General features: G+C 45.4%; 1 protein-coding gene across 3 annotated transcripts in view; it reads left to right on the top strand.

Annotated features, from left to right (window-relative positions):
* LOC135897572 (uncharacterized) overlaps positions 1–19,467 on the top strand; it is a 227,421-nt gene extending 207,954 nt beyond the window's left edge. For 2 of the 3 annotated variants that reach the window (XR_010563086.2, XR_011514290.1), the window contains exon 4: positions 5,400–5,847. Coding sequence is in view for 1 of the 3 variants with exons in the window: in XM_065426239.1 (XP_065282311.1) it covers positions 5,400–5,646; positions 19,229–19,254 (273 nt within the window). In the remaining 2 variants the exon portion in view is untranslated. Of the gene's footprint in view, positions 1–5,399; positions 5,848–19,228 lie in introns of those variants that run through there. The other variant, XM_065426239.1, reaches the window with a different exon arrangement.
* Positions 19,468–21,824: the final 2,357 nt, after the last annotated feature.

Genomic DNA, 21,824 nt, shown 5'->3' with positions numbered 1-21,824 from the left:
CTTCGCAACGGTAATGCGTGATTAGCTATTACTTTTGTTTTTATGTCCTTAAAGTGGTGCTAGAGATCCTGCGTTCCTAATTCAGTTTTCTTTTTACGTAAGAATGAATACCTTGGCGAGCATTTCATGAAGGCCGGTGCAAAGCCCGCTGAAGGCACCACGGAAGCTGGAAGAGCCAGAATTAAAGAAAGAAGAAAAGAAAGACGGTTTCTATCTCAGTGTTTGAATTGTAACATTGACTCAGTGGGAGCTGGGAGCGAGTACATACAGAAGGTGAAGGACCGGTGTTTCGAATTTGATAACTAACCAAGACTGTGTTTCGTCTTTAATAAATCTAGCGTCCATCTGCCATCATCGTTAACGATGAGGTTTAGTTAGGTTACTACTACGCGCGTGGTATGTAAAACTGCCTGCCTACGCGAAGCGCGCTGTGCGCCGACCCGTAATTAGCCGGCGAGGTCAGCGTCGTTCGCTCGGCACTGTAGTGCCTTAATAACGTTCTGCCTTCCTTTGTATGGCTTATGTGCCGATGTGTTGAGGAAAAGAAAGAGAGAAATATTAGTGCTCACCGGAAAGGCCGACCTTGGTGAAGTACTTGAAATCCTGCTGTATAATGACCTGTTGAAGTGCGTCGCGGACGGTGACAGAGGAGGATTCGATTCCTCTGAATACGATCAGCTTAGGCGACTTTCGTGTAGTTTCGATGGCTGTATAATAGCGATTGAGATTAAAGAGCGCGCCAAGAAGGAAAGAAAAGGAAAAAAAGAAAACAAGAAGAAAGGCTGCTGTGCCAGCACATATCTTTCCGCGTTGACTATGACTAAGGGCGATCTTTCACTTTACGTACACGTCCATTCGTCACTTCATGTGGTAGCTCAAATAGCCCAATACAAAACTAGACCATTGTCCCTCTACACGATTTTCACATGCCGCCGACAGAAGATATCGCAGGTGAAGGCGACGAAGGGACTACTTCGGTTTTTGAAAGAGACGGGATTGGACAAGCGGCTATGACAGTGATATCACGTACCATGCCAGATTGATGGACTCTAACGGACGATGTGTGTGTGCTGTGCTATTTGCTCTCTCTCTCTTATCTTTCATCGCCCCCCATCCCTCTCCCATGTGTAGGGTAGCAAACCGGTTAAGCTAAAGTGGTTAACCTCCCTGCCTTTCCTTCTCCACTTTTTCCTTCCTTCCTCCTGTATACCTCGAACTGTGTTTGTAATGATTGAGTTCTTGTAATGCAGCGACTGTATATATACATATATATATATATACCCAGCCGGACCCAGCTTGACTTTGACTTGACCATGACAGTACAGACTCAAAGTAGGTGTAGGCGCATATATATATATATATATATATATATATATATATATATATATATATATATATATATATATATATATATATATATATATATATATATATGCGCCTACACCTACTTTGAGTCTGTACTGTCATGGTCAAGTCAAAGTCAAGCTGGGTCCCGCTGGGTATGTATATATATATATATATATATATATATATATATATATATATATATATATATATATATATATATGCGCCTACGCCTACTTTGAGTCTACTGTTATGGTCAAGTCAAAGTCAAGCTGGGTCCCGGTCGTGGTGCTGAATATAGTTGCCTGAACCCATTACGGTATTTTTGGTGGCGCCACTAGATGGGACAGCGGAAGCGCGGGAGAGCTTCCCTCTGATGCTCCTTACATGACGCGTTTCGACGGTGTCAACATGGGGTGTCGCTACACCGCCTCAATGATAACCTCATTACCACTGACGTCATCCTGAGTAGGTTTCTGCGGGAACTCATTTTGTGACTGTCATACTAGATCGAAGAGATGTTTTCCAGTCCAGTCCAGTCGAATGGAAGTGATGAGACGGAATGAGGTTGAAAATTATCTTTCTGCGCCAAATCTTGCGCACTGCAAAATAATAATCATAATGAAAGAAGAAAAAGACCTCATTACAAGTAAAGATGTGTACGTATGTCACTCTTATTAGCGCAGCAGTTTTTTATTAGCCAGCGCTCTTACTTACCCCTGCTTGTGCAGCTGCTTAACTGAAAAATTTACCCATACCAGTCATAGTTCTAGGGTCACATAGAAGTGGCTGAGTGTGTTTAACGAACGTTTCATTGTGTTGAGAGAAAGGCCTAGGAAGCCGATAGTTCTGCATCACTGGCGGGTCAATACGCTGCCTGTACCACGCGCCGTGTCGATCCTCCATAATTATGGGCAATGTACAGAGAAGCTATTGCTCGATGTGTTGAAGCAAGCTGTGAAACACGTTGAAAATAGCAAACGCAAACTCCGCGTTTGTAAATCAAGCAGCACGGCTTTGCCGCATGAAGAGTCTTTTTGCGGCAAAGCTCACTTGCGAGGCGAAATGACTTGCGGTAACGAGAGGCAAAGCGCTTAACCCATCTCGTCAAGAGAAATTTTTATTGAGGGTCACGGATGACCCAAAACTAAAGCGTTGGCCAAACATGTTTGTCTGATATAGTTCAACGGAACGACTTCTTCGCACCTGCGCATAGCATGTGATCACTGTGGTGGATCACATCAGGTAACGCAGCCATTGTGAATCTGTAGCTCTGCGTACCTTCGCCTCTAAGGAATAAAATTTTCTCATTTTTCTTCCATTCCATAAGCTTCTGTCCCCATGCGGCGAGACGCGCAACACAATCTGGCGCAACCAGTGAATCTGCAGCTACTTCTATCTCGAGCACATCAGCGAGTGACACCGCAGCTTCTCTTCAGTACTATATCTGCGTCAATGTTATCTTTATCCTCTTTGTGTTCCAATATTAAATAACATGGTTTGTGAAGGCATAACTGATGTATGATGCTCAGTGCGCATTGTTAAAGCTAATAGCTTTCTTTGAATCTTTCGGCTGGTTTCGTCGTTGGCCGAAGGTCGGACTCGACAAAGAAAACGTTCATTCGTTTGCGGAAACTGTGCAGAAGGGCCTTTGAGCTATGCGTGAGAAAATAGATTGGAACCAGTGACTGAGACATCCTCCGCGAATGACGCAAGAATGCACTGAGGACGACAATTTTAGTTTTCTGCTTGTAGGCTTTCGAATAAAAATAAATATTTCCACCATGAACTCGATCGTCATCCGCGCAGCGAGCTACAAGTACACTGCTGCACTTTTCGAGGTGTAGTGAGTTTTGCGACCACCTTCGATTGCGTGGTGAACGCTATTGCCTGCCCGCACATCGCTTAGTATATCTTTCCACCTCCATCTGCCTTTCTTTTTCATTTTTGCCCGTTTCCTCCTTCTCTATGTTTGGGGTAGCAAACCAGGTGCAACCTAGATAACTTCCCTGCTATTCCTTTTCTTTTAAGTTCTTTCTATCTATTGCATCGAGAAGCAGTAGGTATGGTGATACATCTGGGTGTTTGTGTGTGTGCCGCGCATGTACGTGGAAAGCACTACCGGACAACGACGGCTGTGGAGCACGCTATGGCTAGCGGCATTGCTTGGCGAAAAGCAGTTTTTCTAGCGATATTTCTTCTGCTAAATGTTTCCTGCGTGTTCCGCCAAAAAGCAGCATTTAGTTCTCTTGCCCTCAAAGATGTTTTTTTTTTTTTTCGCTTAGACGCTTGGTCAAAAGTTAAATTTTCGCAGTCAGTTTTGCCCTTCTGTGCGTGGCCACTTTTCTTCAGGGCAACATTTCTCGAAGGCTGGAATTCCGGCGTTCGAAGAAAAAAAGAAAAAGAAGGAGAGAGAGAAAAATTAAAGGAAGCACCTGGAACAGCGAAACGTCGCTTGCGCAGGTTCGAAGAGCTCAAGATAATTCCAACTCAGGAAGCAGCCTCAGAAAAGTCCGAAGATAATAATGTGGATGAGAAAATATCCTGACAGCAGGGAAAATAAAGATAATACCGCAAGTAAGCAAAACAAGCAAAGGCGACTACGGGTACAAAATGCAGCAATAGAATGAGAGAGAGAAAAAAATGGAAAGGCACATTCAACAGCTAGAGTGCTTGCGCCAGGGCAAAAAGCCCTCTTCCCGAAAGAGAACTTCTGTTCACTGGCATTTTCATGGTCATAGAGCAGGGAAAAAGCCGTGAAGGGAAAGGGAATGCCTCCAGCAACCGGAATTGCCTGCCAAGGAGGGTTCAACTCCTGGCGGACGGCTTTGCGGCGGACGTTCTTGGATCTTGATTGCGAATACTCTTTCTGGGGCCTAAACCACACGGACGAACAGTGCGGTGTCTTCGTAGTTCGAACCTCACAAGCAGCAAAGAATGCGATCTCGCTTTTTTTGCAACTCATGTGTGTGCAGAGTTAGCGAATGCTTGGTTGTGTTCCCTTGTGGCCCATAATAGAAAGGGCTCCGTTAGTGCTCTGCACCACGTCCCACCAACGTGGACACGAAAACGCCGGAATGGGTCAACAGTGTCACATGCCTCGCTTACTAAGCGCCAGATTTTGAGTTTTGGTTTTGCTCGTGCATACGTAACACTAATGTGCCATTGGAAGTTAATTTCAATTGCTTTTGTTGAGCCATTAACACTAGTTTATGTTTTCAAGCACGCGCAACTTGGAAGCTCGCGGAGATGGTACTTGCGCCGGACGTGGTGGTCGACGATGCTTGAAAGCGGGATATTTCGGGAGCTGTCATGATTGCTGCGCTAGTTCAAAAATAGAATATATATGGACATGACGACAACATTCAATAAATAAGAATCGAAGGTAAAGTCACCTGTGATCACGGTTACGACTGCTTTCGTCCTTGTGTCATCTTCTTTTTTTTTGCCTTGCGCTTTTCATGAGCATCAGTTTTTTGATTGAAGTTCCCTCGTTAAGCCTTGTTCCTGCGTGTTTGTGTTCCTGTCCGCGTGTTCTCCGGCTAGTCCACTGTCCAAGACTCATGGACGTGGCAGTGCAATATTCGTAGAGAGATTCATCAAGAAAAAGAGACTTCACGATTTCTCCATTAAGGTTTCCGCAGCGCTGCCATACCGGAAACGTTCATGATAAAAATAATTTTGGCAGCTTCACAGTTACTCGGCGTCTCTGTGGCAACGTGAGGGCGCCCCTAGGTTGCCGAATAAGTGAACGTCCCCTCCGCACGAGCAAGTGGGACGTCGGTCTTCGAGTTTTGGAGTGGGAGAAAAAAGAGAGAAGGAAACCTCGACCCCCTTTTTTTTTCTGTTTCTTCCTGCTTTTAAAGCTTTGCCTGGGCTAACCACAAGTCGGCGATTGGGGTGGCGGAACAGCAGGAGTGGTCCGTTATCGGCAGGGTGAGGGAGGGTGGGGAGAGGAGTGCACCGGCGCATTTCTGCCTTTTATCCACGGCCCGGTTGGCACAAGTGTATTTCCTGCCCGTCTGCACCATTAACGTCTCCTTTTTTTTTTTCAGACTTCTTGGCGGGAACAGACCACGCTGCCCCCGACCGAAAGAAAAGGAAAGGGAGAGGGAAACCGGCGGCCCAAATTCCCGCTTTCCCCAACCAATGCTCTCCACCATTCGATCTTTCTCGCATCGCTGGTCGGCCACGCGGCGCCGGGGTCGACTCGGAAGCGCAGCGATCGCCGAGACTACTGCTACCTGCTGGCTTTTCTCTCGGAGTGGCAGCAAGTGCAGACGGCCAGTACCTGCTGCCCAAGTAATGTACAACATACTCAAAGAAAGTGTCTAACGTGACGTAACACAAACGCCTCAGTACTGCACCAAACGAGAGCGAAGGTAATCGAAAGGCCCGACTTTTTTGCTAATCACAACCATATGAAGCCAACACGCAATGAGGTTAATGAAAGGATAGGGGAGATTAACTGTGTTTGTTTATTGGAATTGTTGAGAAAGTAAGGGAAAGGTAAATGAAAGTGAATGAAAATATAGGTTGCCACTGGTTTGAGGCTAAGCCCCATCTCCGGCATTACGCCTGCGATGCTCTACCAATTCAGCTACAGCGGAGGCTATCGTGTATTTGAACTTGATCTGGCCGGCGGAGGTTCAACCGGCGACACTCATGGCAATATGCGATGTCATACGCGTCATACAAGTTTAAGTTTGTTATTTGTTGTCATTTTTCATGCAACTATGATTAGTTGCGTTGGTCCAGTCGCTTGCAAACCTGTCAACTTATCATGCATGTTCTCGGGCGATTTCTGGTGTACTTATTTATTAATGGAACTGTACATGTATGTGGATGTCTGTGCATGTTAGTGCATGTACTTGTACTGTTTTCTGGTGTACTTACTTATTAATGGAACTGTGCATGTATTGTGCATTTGTGCTGTTTTCTGTGGTTTTATTAGCATGGATAACTTTATATCTATTCGGGCATTCTGGCTGTGTTCAGTGCCTCTCGGTGGATTTGTGCGATTTTAGTTTGCCATGTGACGAGAAATAGCGGGTGCCACTTAAAGAAGCAACTCCATTTTACAAAGTACGTAATTAAATATTGACACGTGCACTTGTTTACCTTTATCGGGAGGCCACGTACCACCGCCTAACAGATGTTATTGCACAGCGCAGGACGCGCCTGCATGTACAGGAAGTTTCTGGAATGTTATCGATAGTTCCATCCGCTGTCTGTGACCGAACCCTGTGTTTTCTGATTACACGTATGCGCGACGCGAATAACGTATAACTTTGCGGAAGACACGCGGGTCCCAGCGATTACACTAGAACATTCGACGACTGATGTATAAAAGCCGACGCGCTTTCAGATTTCCGACGATCGCCGCTGTGTTCGCCGCTATCGTTTTGCTTTAAGTGTAACTTGCCTTTTAGGGCACAAGTTCGCCCAATAAAGATTTAATTTCGCTATTTACAGTTTTGCTAGTGTGTTCGTCCCAGTCACTACCACGTGAAAATATAGATAATATATGCCAGGCAAAAATGTTACTCAGTGTAATACTAAATACTTTCCATTTCAAAAGTATATCACTGGTGCACGAAATACCTAAAAGCGTATTTATTTACTTTCAATATGCTTCAAAAGTACAGAATACATTGCACGAGCTAAACAAAGATGTGGTTCACTGAAGAGCCTTACTTAAAAAAACAAGGGAAAAATGAAGGCCGCCACGATCATGGTTCGTAAAATTCCAGTACACTGCACGAGTCAAGTACTTAGAAGGCCATGCATTTGCGCACCTTTCACCAAGGCACTCTGAAAAGTACCTTAACAAAGAGTACAAAATACCACCAAAAATACTTAAGTTGTTGTACTAAATACCGTACTGCAAAATTATTTGTGACATATATAAATACAGAAAAAAATATTTGAGATAGAGTGTTTTGAACAGAGGATTTATGATATTTACGTGTGCTTGCTGTCGAGTGAGAATGGCGCAATAAAAAATTGAAGTCATACTTTTTTCTGCGGGACGCAACTGCAGCAACTCGCTAATCGCGTAATGCAGAAAAACGACTTTTTCTTTTAACCAAACGCGAGTAGCAAGAATAGAAACGACAATGGTCGTGGGAAGCAGGGAAGCGTGAAAAAGAAATTGAGTGGAAATTAGTGACTGCAGCGCTGTCATCTTTCAGGGAACGAAGAACGCTAACAACGCTGACCCTGAAATTCTCCAATTATGTGCGTAAAGATGTGTGGCTGTTGCTTCCAGCCACCTATGGTAAAATGAAAAAAAAATAATATATGTATTCTGGCGCCCGCAAGTTGGAGTTTGTGTCAGTTGCAACTGTTGTTGCCTATTGAGGTTGCGTTTTAATTTTTACTTTTTTCCTAGGTATTAGGTACGCGCCTTAGGCATGCAGAATGTATGGGCCGGCGAGAAAGGGAGACAAGGAAAAAAAAAGGAAAAAAAAATTCTCCCTTCTACGTAATTTCACTTGAGTAGAGAAAGTTGGTATCCCGAGATCTAGGGCAGGGGTGGCCCTTACCCCTTCCGTAACCCGGCCCTGGGACTTCGCACTTGAATGCCTTGCGATGAGCACAAAGTGCCCTGATGCCGTGTCTGTAGCAGATACTCGCCATTTGATCTTGCTATGTCGAGGTACCAAGGCCACACGAGAGCAAGCGTTTATATGTGTCGAAATACCGTCAGACCCGCCCACAGATAGCGGTTACTTATATATGATTTATTTATTCGGTATACCTACATCGCCTGTATGGCATTATCGTAGGGGGGTTAAAATACAGGTGGTCACAATGGAAACATATTCAGCAACATCAAAAGAATACATCACTAAATACAACATAGTTAAACACTGAAATTCGCAAAAGGGGAATGCAAGCTAACAAAGTACAAAACAAAGTCAGTAACAAAGTAACTAACTAAAAAAAAAAGTAGCGTATATGCAGGGATGAATAACAGAACGATCAAAGAATATGGCTCTTAATAGGATTTTCAAAACTAGAAGCTGCCATCACTTCATTAGGGAGCTCATTCCAATCGTTAATCGCGTTAGGAAAAAATGAATACTTAAACACATTGGTACGGCACTGATAAGCTCTAATTTTGTTACCGTGGTCTCTCCTAGATGAAACGTAATGCGGCTCCTTGATGAAAAGTGTTTCACTGATACCAGTTTTACTTTTATATATATTATAAAGGAATTTCAATCTTAGGATTTTCCTGCGTGAAGAAAGAGTTTTCCAACCCAACCCTTCCCGTATTCTGGATCCTCTGATAGTAAAATTATAATTTCCTGTTACAAAGCGTGCTGCTTGCTTCTGGGCGCATTCAATTTTTTCTGTGAGGTTTTTAGTGTATGGACCCCAGATAACGCATGCATATTCTAGAATAGGCCTGACGTTGGTAAATACAAGGTTGCCTTCAGTGATGAAGGAGAATGCTTAATATTTCGTCCGAAAAAGTGAAGAAGACGGTAAGCTTTCGTGCTAATTGAGTTAACGTGATTAGTCCAGTCAAGCGTTTCAGAAAACGTAACTCCGAGGTACTTAACATCCTTAGCGGTACTGAGTGCAATATTATTTACGCAGTAGGAACTGGGTAATTTTTTCTTTTTCTTTGTAAACTGCACATGGTAGCATTTACCAGTATTCAGAGGCATCTGCCACCGCTCGCACCAGATAGATAAGTTCAACAGGCAACTCACGAAGTTTCTTCGCAAGGAAAGCCTGCACGAATTTATTTAACTATTACATGGCTATTGGCAACTCAAATTAATATATATATATATATATATATATATATATATATATATATATATATATATATATATATATATATATATATATATATATATATATATATATATATATATATAAAAAGAACTGCTTCTCCCTCTGAGCACGGCATGTACACTGTGCGTGCGGGTGTCGCCTCACTGACAAGCGTGTAACACTGGCGCATTTTTCCGGATTCGGAGGCAGTACTCACGTGTTAGTATCGCCGTCGTAGCATGGCCAAAACAAATGAAGTGCTTACCTGAAAGGAGAAAAGGAGAAAAGTGTTCTTTAGCATACTATAAATAATTATTGCTGTGCAAACACTTGCATAAACGCAAATAGCAATAACTTACTCCACAGGAAAATCCGAAACACGACAAACAATTTGACGCATTGTCGTGATCATTTTTTTTTTGCTGTCACGATTAGAGCCGGCGCAGACTGGCAGTCGCGGCAAGACGCTTTGACATCTTCGCGCTGACCGCACACTGGGTTCTCCGGTACACCCAACAAAAATTTTTCTGCCGTTCCAACAGGGATCTCTAGCGGCCACAGAATCTCGAAAATGCAGCGAAGTTTCTCATTATGAGATAACTTTGAACAGCCCTTTCTTTATACACGAGATGATTACTCCGCTTCTGAGATACTTAATCTGCAACTGTGATACTGCAACGCACGCACGCGCGCACTGTAAGTAAGCCTAACCACGAGCCAAGCTGAACACGGTCTGCGCACATGCCTCTTCAATTTTCTTCAAGCAAGCCACGCATGCCTGAAGACTGCGCATCGGACAGAGAGGCGACGACATCCGGAAGTTCTCGCGAAAAATCCTCGATTTCTTTTTTTTTTTTCGTGGAGCGCCGTATAGGCGGCGGCCGAAATCCGGAACTTGTCCCATCGCGTCCGCGTGCGCGCTCCAGAAAAGACACGAGCAACGATGCATTACAAATTGGATTACCTTCCGAGCGTCGCTGGGTCGCTACGACGCGAAACGCGTAGTCGTTCCTCATCCGGGTATACGGTGGCACTCGGCGCTCGTTGTTTCTAGATTAAGCTATTGAAGAACTCGTTGAGGTATACTTGAAATAGCTCTGCGCAACGGGTGCTTCAGTTGCAGGTTAGACAAGCGCGCATCTTAGACGAGACGACAGAAAAAAAAAACAACAACAAAGAAGACGAGAGGAAGGTAGACACGGGACACCGCAGGACACTTGTCTCGCGTCTATCCGCTTTCGCACTACCTAAGGTGCGCGCTTGTCAAACCTGCAATTAGGAACCAACTATAGCCCAGCAACACGTTGTATTAGGAATTTCTCATTTATTTTATCTCGGCGCGCGCACTTCCTCGTGTCTCAATTCTGTAGGGACTGCGCAGGACATTGTGGATGTTAAATTGCTATATATATATATATATATATATATATATATATATATATATATATATATATATATATATATATATATATATATATATATATATATATATATATATATATATATATATATATATATATATATATATATATATATATATATATATATATATATATATATATATATATTTGCAAGATAAAATGCAGGCTGAACTTATAACTGCGCCGACAGTTGTGGCGTACTTCCTGCGGTGTAATTAACGGAAAGCGAACGAGAGACGACGTATCCGTGGGACAACCTACAAATTGTGCTCAAATAGAAAGAACTAAATAAAAAAGAACACGACGCCCCAGGAACGTGCTCACAACTAAATTTATTCAAGAACACAGCCAACGAACGCGCATCACTTATATACTTCCATCGACCCTGGCTTATATGTATTATTTGTTCCTACCAACATTTCTATTTCCTTTTCTCAGTCCAAGATGCCTTATCATGCTTTACCAGGTCAACATCACATAAACCTCCCTAGGTTAGATCGCCAGTTTATATAAAAATTATGGGGTTTCACGTGCCAAAACCACTTTCCTATTATGAGGCACGCCATTGTGGAGTACTCCGGAAATTTGCACCTAAATCCTACACGTGCACCTAAATCTAAGCACGCGGGTGTTTTCGCATTTCGCCTCCATCAAAATGCGGCCGCCGTGGCCGGGATTCGATCCCGCGACCTCGTGCTCAGCAGCCCAACACCATAACCATTGAGCAACCACGGCGGGTATCGCCAGTTTATATGCAATTGTGCAGTTTCTACGATATTGACATGTACATAATATTTATTCGATTTAGCGTGCATCTAACTTTTGGGAAATAATCGCTAAGGCATGACATGCGCTTTAGAATTGAGTGCGAAACCTAAAATTCAATTAGTGATGTCCAAATGTCACCACCGATCTTGAAGGCCGCGCTTTGCCTTACTGCGGGTGCTATCAGTGGACAGGCTCTGGTAAAAATCGCGCCTCCAGCGACATCCAAGGGTGCGTTACAATTGAGTAGGCGCGCCATTTTCAACTTTACTGGTAAAACCTGCAGCTGGGGAAAGCTGGAGGGCGTTAAGAAACGGGACGTAACAGTGCCCTCGACTTCTCAAAAAAACTAGCTAGGCTTTCAAAAGCGTTACACTTTGGGCGAGTTGGTTGTACATGGTTCTTATTAGACTTTTGTGGAATTGTACATATATGTCGCTGCCACAATAAAAGCCAGTCGAAGTTCGCGCATGTTGTGTGTCCCTTCTTCGTTCGACGTCTTTGTGCGCGCAAAAGTCTAACAAGTTAGGCTTTGAGTCTCATTTTCCCAAATCAGTTCCCTGCTACATACACCTTTGTTGCGCGAGGGCAGTGCTTACTCCACCTGTGTCTCCCGTTGACTACAGCCGAACAGAGACGAGATGGCGCCTGCCGGCCGAAGAATCACGGCGGGGCATTTTGACAGCGCCGTCGCTCGTCCACATACCTCGCATTGCCGGTGTCCCTGGGCCAATTACGGCGAGGGAACCGCCTCACGAGGGCTTGCACGTCTGTTACGATTAGGAGGGCTAGAAAGGCCCGGATGGGTTGCGCAGTCACGGAGATCGCAATTTTCGCTGTATTAGCGATTTTATTGGATCCGATATTTTGGCCTCGTGGGGATATCCAATGCCGAACGGCTTTATATTTTTCGCATTTTTTTATTCTGTATTCGTTCCCTGTACAACGTCTGATCCTTTCCGAACGCTTCCTGACATTAATTCGATGAAACATATACGATATTCGGGGGCATCGGCTTGGCGTTGTTCCTTGCGATCAATAATTGAATTATTGGTTGATTGGCTTTGACGTCCCGAAGAAACTACGCGCACCAACTGGATGTCCTAGTACGGGCGCAGATTCCTTAACGCGCACGCACATATTACAGTTCAAGAATGCTCTTATTCTTCACTCTTCCATGCAGCAAGTGTGGTCGTCGTGATAGGTAGTCGAACCGCAAACTCGTGCACAGCCGCAAAGTACATAGCCACTGAAACACAAATGAAATTGTATTTTACTAATTAATTAATTTGCTTAAGGATGATGGATACAGTGGGTTCACGGCAGCACAGGCATCATGCAAAAAGGCTGCTACATCAGGAGGAAGGCTGAAAAAGAAAACTGGATTAGTGGCGGCCATATCGTGTTTCTCGCCAGATAATGCGGAAAAGTAATCATGCATGGCTACGCTTTGGTGACAACGGCTGTCATAAAAGTGAACACTCGGCAGAGACGTGACGTAGACACCGACTTTGCTCCGCTCCTTGTTGTCATTGCGTTATCCTCAGTGTGCGCTGTTTTTAGAGTCCCACTACCGCCATTTATATGGTGGCGATTGAGTTAGGACTGACGTACTACATTTGCATAAAATGTACCTGCCCAACTTCTAGGAGCTTTCGAGTCTCGCTTGTTACGCAAGGGCGTCGAGATCACACCACAACTCGCTGGAATCGAAGTTTCTTGTTGACGGCTTGGTGTTCTGGCTCGCTGAGATTACGAAATCATTGGCATAGGCAATCAGGGGATAGATTAGTTATGTCTGCTGCCGGGTTAGTTGGTACATGGCTAGAAATGGTTTTAAGCGCAAGATAAGACACGAAGAAATATGTATTTCTATCTTCTTATACTACGTACAAATAAAGGAAATAAAAGTGCGAGAGAAACAAGGCGTTGCCTTCTTTAGCCTGAAATATAAGCAGGAAAGTTTTGGCGTTCACTGGGAAGCGATTACCCGAGGATGTTAGATGACTGAGGCTTACCTGGAAACTGAAACAGATGCCCTCCCGGTGAAAACGTTACGACTATAAGAGCCACTGATCGCTTGCTTTTCACGAGGCTTTGCCCACCCTTGTTTTAAAGCTTTCGAGAGACTACGGCTAGCCCTTTTTTGAAATAATCACAGAATGGATTCGCTATTAATGGACGTCGTCTCACAAATCTCATGCCGCAGAAGTATTTTTTTCGAGTCCTTCAACTGTAAGTGTAATTATCGCAACGACACTCGGCTTTCTCTCTCCCTTCGTCAGCGCTAGCGCGCTGCAAGCTACACAGCGTTGAAGCCAAGACCGCAAAGCCCGGCCCAAAAGTTGAGTATCGCAGCGGCGAACTCCATGGAAACAAATACTGAAACACAGAGACGTACTTTCTTGAACACTTGTTAGCTGTTTACTGCATGGTTTACCCGTGAGCTAGCTGCACAGAAAACGCAACGCTCGTTGCCTTCTGACGGGTTTAGGACCCATCCCAACTTCATAACCCACTTCATTAACGACGCCGTCTCTCTCACATCTCAACGCGCGAATGTGTCGCACGAGTATGCCCAACTGCTGAGAACGAACTACGGACGTCGAAACGAATGTAAATCAAGCAGCGCACCGACGTTGAAGCGGGGGTAGGCGGACTTGAGCCTCCTCAGTCTGTTCGAGGTTGTAAGTGTTTACGATCAGCAACGTCATGTCATGTGGACGGCGTATTGACGGTGACGCATTGCAGGAAATGCGCGTCATGTCTTTACTTTGTTTTATTGTCTATTGCTAGTTGCTGAGTACCGACTAAGCATTTCTAACATTTCTTGCATTCGAAAGCAATGAGCCGGTCACGGGAACATCCTTGATGACCAAACCACACCGCTTGAATCAACTGTTTTAACTACTGCGGTTAATGAATGGCCGCGCGCTCCGCACCCCGGAAAGTCAACAAAAGGGAAATCTTCATCCGCAGAAAAAACAACCACAACAACAACAACAAAGAGAAAAAAAATATGATGTGCGCTATGTTACAGTTGGAACCAAACAGTGCTCTCACTTTTAATCCAAGCGAGCGGGAAAATTATCTCGCACCACTCTTTGTAAATACCCAATGCTGATTTGAATTCTCGCACTTTAGTTTCCTTCAAGGAGAATTCTTCTGACTGCAGTTAGGAACGCCGTGTTAGCTGATGTGCTAATTTTACTTGTGCGAACGCGTTGTCAAGGGTGTGTGAAGGGCGGTTGTTGATTCCCGAGTTCCCAGAACGATTTCCCGAGCGGTTTCATGTTTGCTCGTCTAACCGAAGGAGAAGAGAGGGTGAAACGCCCTTTCCTTCTTTGTATGTTTTCTTTCTTTTTGCCTCGCGGTTTGAACGAGAGAGCGCTCTCTGCGGCATTCCTTAATTTAGGCGACGACGACGTTGCATCCCCGTGTTCCTTTTATCCTATACTATACTATACCCGTTGCTTCCGGCCTTGATGCCCCACTTCCCTCTTTCTTTTTTTTTTTCGTTTCCCGCGCGCAACCGTTGATGAGTAATTAAGCGTCTGACTTGTTTCTCATCGTTTGCCTTCTGGGCCAATGCTAGTCGTGCTTTTTTCTTGCATTACATTTTCTTTCTTCATGTGCTTTCCTCGAAACTCCGCGCCAAAGCTCGAGCGCTCTCATGTCTCTCTTTATGTAAGTTAACACTCGAAGCTATCGAAAGTTTATTTATGCGTCGCTGCGTTCTCTCTCTCTCCCTTCCCCATCTCTCCCTCTCTATACTTCTCTCTTCCACGCCAGGAGATCGCAGACATCGTGTCCTCTTCTCTCCCCACTTCCAGCACTTTGCGGTGAGTCCGTCGGGCGTCCCACAACAATTCATCCGCTGCTGGCTTTGCCCCGTTCGAGAGATATCTTATCGGCGCAAGGCTTTATAATGGCGCCGGTGATTAAGAGCTCGTTTATGAGCTGCCACGCAAAAGCCAAGAAGAGAGAGAGAGCGCTACGCCGGCATAGTATGAGCTACATGAGAGGCGGAGGCGTATTAAGAAGCGAGAGAAAGAGAGAGGGAAAGGCTGACAGACATACATATATAAATAGAAAGAGAGAGACATAGAGAGAGAGAAAGAGAGAGAGAGATGGGTCTGGTGCACGAATATCTAGGTCCGCACATGCCGTGGCAGCAGTGCCGGCCGGGGGTCTTGAAATCAGTGGACTTACTACGCAGACAGAAACTGACAGAGCGGAAGGAAAAGGAGAAAAAAATAATCAAGAAAATGAACAAAACAAACAAAGTGGTGCTTACGTGTAGAGTCGTCGAAAGTGGGGAATAAAGCTCATCTCTCGCATATAGTGATGGACGAGCGTGAGTGCCGGGCCCGTAAATGTGAAAAAATAACTTGCAGCGCAGTCGTGCGGTGGTCATCAGAGCCAAAAGGAGAAGCGACGGAAATTGAGGAGGACGTATGCAGGACTCGTTGGTAAGCGAGTACAAACGCGTCAGCCAATACTGGAACAATGCGATTATTTTTTTGCTTTATTTTGTTGCCGAGGCCTTAATGCCGGATCATTGTGAATCTGCGTGTCTGCGTTTCCTCAATTTGCTTCGCTGTTCTTCTTGTTTCTGTTGCGTGTTTATATATACACGCCGCACCTGAAGCACAGACCAGGCCTTTAGGGAACAATATGAGGGCATCCTAGACATCGGGCGTCATGCTCATTTATTTTTTATTTATTTATTTATTTAACAATACTGTCAACCCCCTTGCGAGGGTCCTTACAGAGAGGGTTATGAAAAAAATACATATAAAAGAAAGGAACATGTGCAATAATCACAAACACAGAATACATCGAAATCAAGCGGCGCATTCGCACAGATAGTCATCCAAGGATTTTTTGAATGCGGACAAATCAGTATGTTCCACTACACACATCGGTAACTTGTTCCACATTTCAATCACATCGGGGAAGAAGGAGTGCCTGAATGTATTAGTGTGAGTGGTATAAGCCTGGATAGACCGGTTATGGTTGGTTCTGGAGCTCCGTTTGCCAGGTGCGAGTATGTATGTTTCCTTCCTAATATTTATTTGGCCTTGAAGTATCTGGAATAATAATTTCAATCGATGTTTTTGTCTACGCGTTTCTAGCAGGTCCAGTTTAGAAAAACTGAGCATTTCTGTGACTGAATCAGTCCTTCGATATCGGGAGCATATAAAGCGCACCGCGTACCTCTGAATTTTTTCTAGTTGTTTCTTCAAATAACCTTGATGAGGGCTCCATACCTCTGACGCGTAATGCGCCCTAAACTGTGATCATCTTTATGTTTTCCGAAATTTTTAAAGATTGCCTGTGGCAGATAGCATAACTCCTGTCCCTGAGCTGGATTATTCGAAGAGGCGGACATTAATAGCAGGATAAATTAAAACGTATATTCGACTAATTAAGAAAAAATTCCCAAGTCATCTTCTTATTTACTTCACACCACATATTGCAATTTACGAATCGTAGCCAGTGTAATGGTTGAAGTCGGGCATGAAATAGAGCATAAAATAGAGCTGGCCCATGCCACCATCCATGTTATCCACGCTGAGGACGTTGTTGAAGGGAGAGACTTGTTCTCATCGAGAACGAGGAATATGGGATTTATTTACAGTATCGACATGAGGACGTTACAGTTCATCAGTCTAACATGAGTGAACGAGGAATGCACACTGAGGAGCCGCCAACGGCTCCTTAAGTACACTCTGTCCTCCCTAGATCCCTAAGTGAGGGAAAACGGCAGTTCACCGTCGACCAATTCGGAGCGTCCAAAGTCATCGTAGCCGACCCGCCTTTGAGGGGAAGGGTTTACGCACTCACTTCCGCACAGGTTTCACTAACCACACCGAGGTGAGTGGGTTCTCGCAGACACGGTGCTGCCCCGAGCAGGCGCCTCTTTATTCCAGAGTCGACTCCGCAGTCAGTGGCCGCCGAGTTTGTCCACTGACTGACGACTTCTTAGCTGCGTGAGACGGGCGCCACAAAATATCTTCCAGGAGCTCCCCTGCTCCAAACAGACTGTGCCGGGGACGGCATATACACTAGCAATACTTGCTCCACCCCCCGCCTCAAACATGGTGGCGCCGTCGGGCTGGGGACTGACGTATTGTTGTCCTTTCAAAACGAGTCACCGCCGCAGCCATGGTGGCGCCGATGCCCTGTTGACTCGTCGCATCGTTGTTTTCACAAAGTGAGTCATCGCAGCGGGCCAGGCAGATTTCGTCCTTTTAAAGCGAGTAGTCGCAGTAGACATGGTGGCGCCTTTCTGACGGTCGCTTTCCCGAAGATCGCCAGCCTCCGCAGGTCGAACGTAACACCGGTTAGTCCACGAGATGTATCCACTTAGAATCCTAGAATCCTTAGAATCCCTAGGACGACGCCAGTTTCGAAATGTTATTTCCCAAAATGTGGGGCGAAATACATGGGCATTCCAGTTACTTTTATGCTTCCATGCATAGAAGAGCATTTTGTAAAGAAACCACCTACGATTACGGTACTCACTAATGCTAAATTTGTGTGTAGCGATATACGTGTTTTCATTTCGCAATATCTTGGCTGGCACGGACAATGTGTCTCATGCGGCGCGTTGCAAATGGAGCGGAGTGTGGCGCGACTGCCTCACTTATCTATAGATCGCGAGAGGCGGCGCGTGGGTGACGCGTGGGCGCGATTCACAGCAGCCGCCGCAGAGAGACCTCCCTGACGACGCGCGCTACTTTGGCGCCATCTCGTAGCCGTCGTCGCGGCGCTACGCTTTTCTTCTCACGCTTTCGCCATACTCTCCTCCTCCGCTCTCCACCTCATGGTTCCGGTGCTCCCTCCTCCTCCGCTTTCCTTCTCACCTAATTCATCCCCCGCTGCGCTCCGCGTTCGCTCTTTTAGCCTTCGCCTTGGTCGTTCACTCGGTTACGCCGACGCTAGCGCCTGGAACGGAAACTGCGCCTGAGAGCTACCCTCTTAAAGTAAGTGGAACAACAGGGTATTTTTAGGCGAGTTATATCACCAAACTGGTGTCATTCTGGAAGTTAATTCTAAGTGGATACGCCTTGAATTGAATGGAATTCATTAGTAGAATATACGTTTCGCTTAAATTTCTCGTGCAAGCAATGTGCGATTATCTGAATAATCCAGCTCAAGGACTAGAATTTTGTTATCTGCAACAGGCGATCTTTAAATATTCTGGAAACCTTAAAAGTTATCCCCCGTATATAGTCCTCAAAACTGCAGAACTCCTTTACTTTTTGTCCGAGAATATATTTGTGATTTCCATAAAATCCTCAGTTGTTAGCATCCTTCCCGTTTTCCTTTCTGTCGCATATTAAGTTTATTTCGCGATGATTTTCTGAATAGTTGTATACCAGCTCGACATACCATTCTTTTGAAGTTTCTTTCTTGAAATTCTACTTTATATATTGAGCGAAAGGATAAGTTCTCACACCCACTGGTCTCCCTTTTTGAAAGCAAAGTCCCTCTATCAAAGAATAAAAAAAAAAGAGGATAGGCGGAGAGGGGGGAGGGATCGGTATTTAATTGATGAGACAAACTATACTCGAGCGAACCCTATGAAGTCAGTGCGAGTTGCACCCACAAAACTGCACTGCCCTTTCCCTGTGCACCTCCCCGTTCCAAAACGTAGTTCTCAAAAGACGCCGACAGCGAAAGAAATCTGCTTCCAGCATGAAGCCACGGAAATGCGAACCAACGTAATTGGTTGGCGCATTAATGCAATTGCACTTCCAAGTTGCACAACCATGTATATTCGCCTTGCATTCTAAGGTTGTCGTCAAGGTGACTGCAGAGGCTCAGTCTCGTGCGTACTAATGGAACTGATGTGAAAGTATATAACCACAGTAAACGCATGCGTTTTCTTGCAGTGCGCCGTTCTGCAGTGCGCCGCTGACACCAATTGCCGAAGAGGCTTCGTCACTGATGACTTTCGACCAACATGCGGAGCAGCAAGTGCGTCAGTCGATAAAACTCATTAAGCGAGTGGTCGAGGCGCGAGCTCACTGCAATGATGCTCTGCGGCTGGCCTTTGGTTCTACTCGGAGTACGAGCAAAAAAGGTGGATCGGGCAGAATACACAGCCAGAGAAGCGCCGGCGGGGATGCTGGTATCTGTGCCATCGCGATAGCCGCTGCGGAGATGGCATCAACGAAAAAAAAAGTCTTGTGCATTCAGGCCGTGCCGTACCGCCACGTCCACTCCCCGATTCCGGTGGGTGCGCGGGTGTTTTGCGAACGCTTGCAGATCAATCGGTTGTCGGTGTATCGCGCCCTCGCGTCATTGGCATAGGCGATGTGCACAAACGTGTCTACGCGAAGACGTGTGCGGGTAAGGTGTTGCGCAGTTACCGAGAGATATGCATGGTCACGCATGATAACAAAGTCCAAACAACATACAGCCGTGGCGATCGCACTCCGATGGGCACGCGTAACGACCTGCACACATGTTCACAGATCCTATAGCAACGAATACATCAAAGACAGCGAAGCCGTGTAAGCGTCTTCCCACACTCTTCAGAAGTTCGACGGGTGTTTTTTGTCATTGTACGTAGTTTATGCAATACTTTTTGCAAACTCCATTTCCCGGGCAGGCTTTGCATTTGCAACGGGTGTAGGCAAAGGCAGGGCCATGTACGCTGCATTCGCTATACCGAAGTCTCTTCACAACTTCACTATACTGAAACTTAGTACTTATATACTTTCTGCCACGTCCAACGCATGTTCCTGTATGCCATGTTAAGTTCGAATTTGTTCAGTACGCTATGCAATCGCAATTTTAGATGCCACCGTGCTTGCTCGAAATCGACCACGCCGCCGCCGCTCCCACTCGGAGACCCTTGTGGAACTGGTGTATATACATAGCTTCGCTGTAGAGCACTCATGAACGCTCAGCGATCCCGAGTTGTTCAAGTTAACGCGGAGCTCTCCATGACAGCGTTCCTCAAATGCCACAATGCAGCTTCGGATAGTCGTATCCAAACAGTTAACTGTAGAAGAGCGCTTGCAACCAGAGGACTTAAAGGACGACATTTCGAGCTTGCTCAGTAAGCTGCGGGTCACAACAGGTAATACTTCTTCGAACTTAAGTAAAGCTCACTTTAGCGGAGGAGACGATTTCAACAAATGGCAGCTTCCTGTGTCGCTTTAATGTGGCGTTATTCGAATTAGTCAAACATTAGGTGAGTACACACTTCAGCTGTTATTCCGAGAACTTCTCCGAGACGCGCTCTCAAAACTTTGCTATCTCATCGTCAGTATTCCTTTCTTTCTTCCTTCTTTTTTTTTTACCAGCTTGGCGTCGATGACAGTGAAAGTGACGCAACAGATGCCGTTGACTGTCGAGACGTTTCCACTTTTGTGCGCTACGGATTCTGCAGAGTCTGCGCTGCAGAAACTAGATTAGTCATGCCGTCTAACCTGCGACGTTCGCAGCCGCCGAAGACGCGATGGTGCCGAGCCTTGTCGGCAGTGACGTAGAATTTCCCAATAAATGGTTGCGCGAGTGCGTATGGAAACGTCAGGTTCAGAAAGTTACCGGGTTTGACAGCTGCATCGACGTGAAAGATTGCTTTCAGCGTAATGCGGGATGGCTACGTCCTGTCAGAGTTATTGCTCGTGAAGCTGCGCACAGGACGGCTTTATTATACATATTTTTTGGTGTGGAAATTGTTATATAGAGGACGCCCGGTATCAAAACTGCCTGGGCATAGTATTGTAGCTAGATATTTTTTTTTCGTGAGCTGGAACCCCTGCCGCTGTAACGAAAAACAATGCCAAGAGAATTCACCACAATGGCATTGCACAAACAGAAAAGAGACAATGGTAGAGGAAACGCATGGACGTTAACAAGATGAGAGTTTAATACCATTTACTGGGGGTGGGAAGAAAGAGTGGTTTAGAAAGAGGATAGAAAGAGAGGAAGGTAAAAACAACTTTCGAAAACGTTTCATTAAAGGCGTTCGCACAAGCTGATGGATTGCAGGAAGCACTAATGGTTGCATGGTCTTCGGATGTTATGATGTGTCCGTCAATGTTATCAAATTCTCTCTTTCGCCAGAGGCCAGTCTAACTGGTTGAGCACGACAGAAAATGAGCGTGTTTGCACACGGTGCAGTGGGAACTGGCACAGAATAAGACGGATGGTTTCCTCTTGACAGATACGTGGTCACAAGCTACAGTACATACGGCCATCCGTATATATGTGGAATACGTTGGTATTGGTGAACGTCATTTTCAATCATTGTCTGCTGAAAAGGGGTGCGTCTTTTCGGGACAGTCTTGGTAGAAAGTAGCATTCAGGGAACGTAGTCGGGCGTGTCCAAATTGTGCCCACGGCATCCAGTGAAGTGCGAGTATCTTTGCCTCACGCAAGATGCGTCACGAAAGCGATTTCGCATGAGATGCCTTGTACTATAAGAAAGCTAAAAAAAAAAAAGAAATGTGATACGTAGTGTAAGTTGATTAG

This window comes from Dermacentor albipictus, chromosome 4 (genome assembly GCF_038994185.2).
Source record: "Dermacentor albipictus isolate Rhodes 1998 colony chromosome 4, USDA_Dalb.pri_finalv2, whole genome shotgun sequence".
In the NCBI taxonomy this organism is placed as follows: Eukaryota; Metazoa; Arthropoda; class Arachnida; order Ixodida; family Ixodidae; genus Dermacentor; species Dermacentor albipictus.
This window is presented reverse-complemented; position numbering and strand designations above follow the sequence as displayed.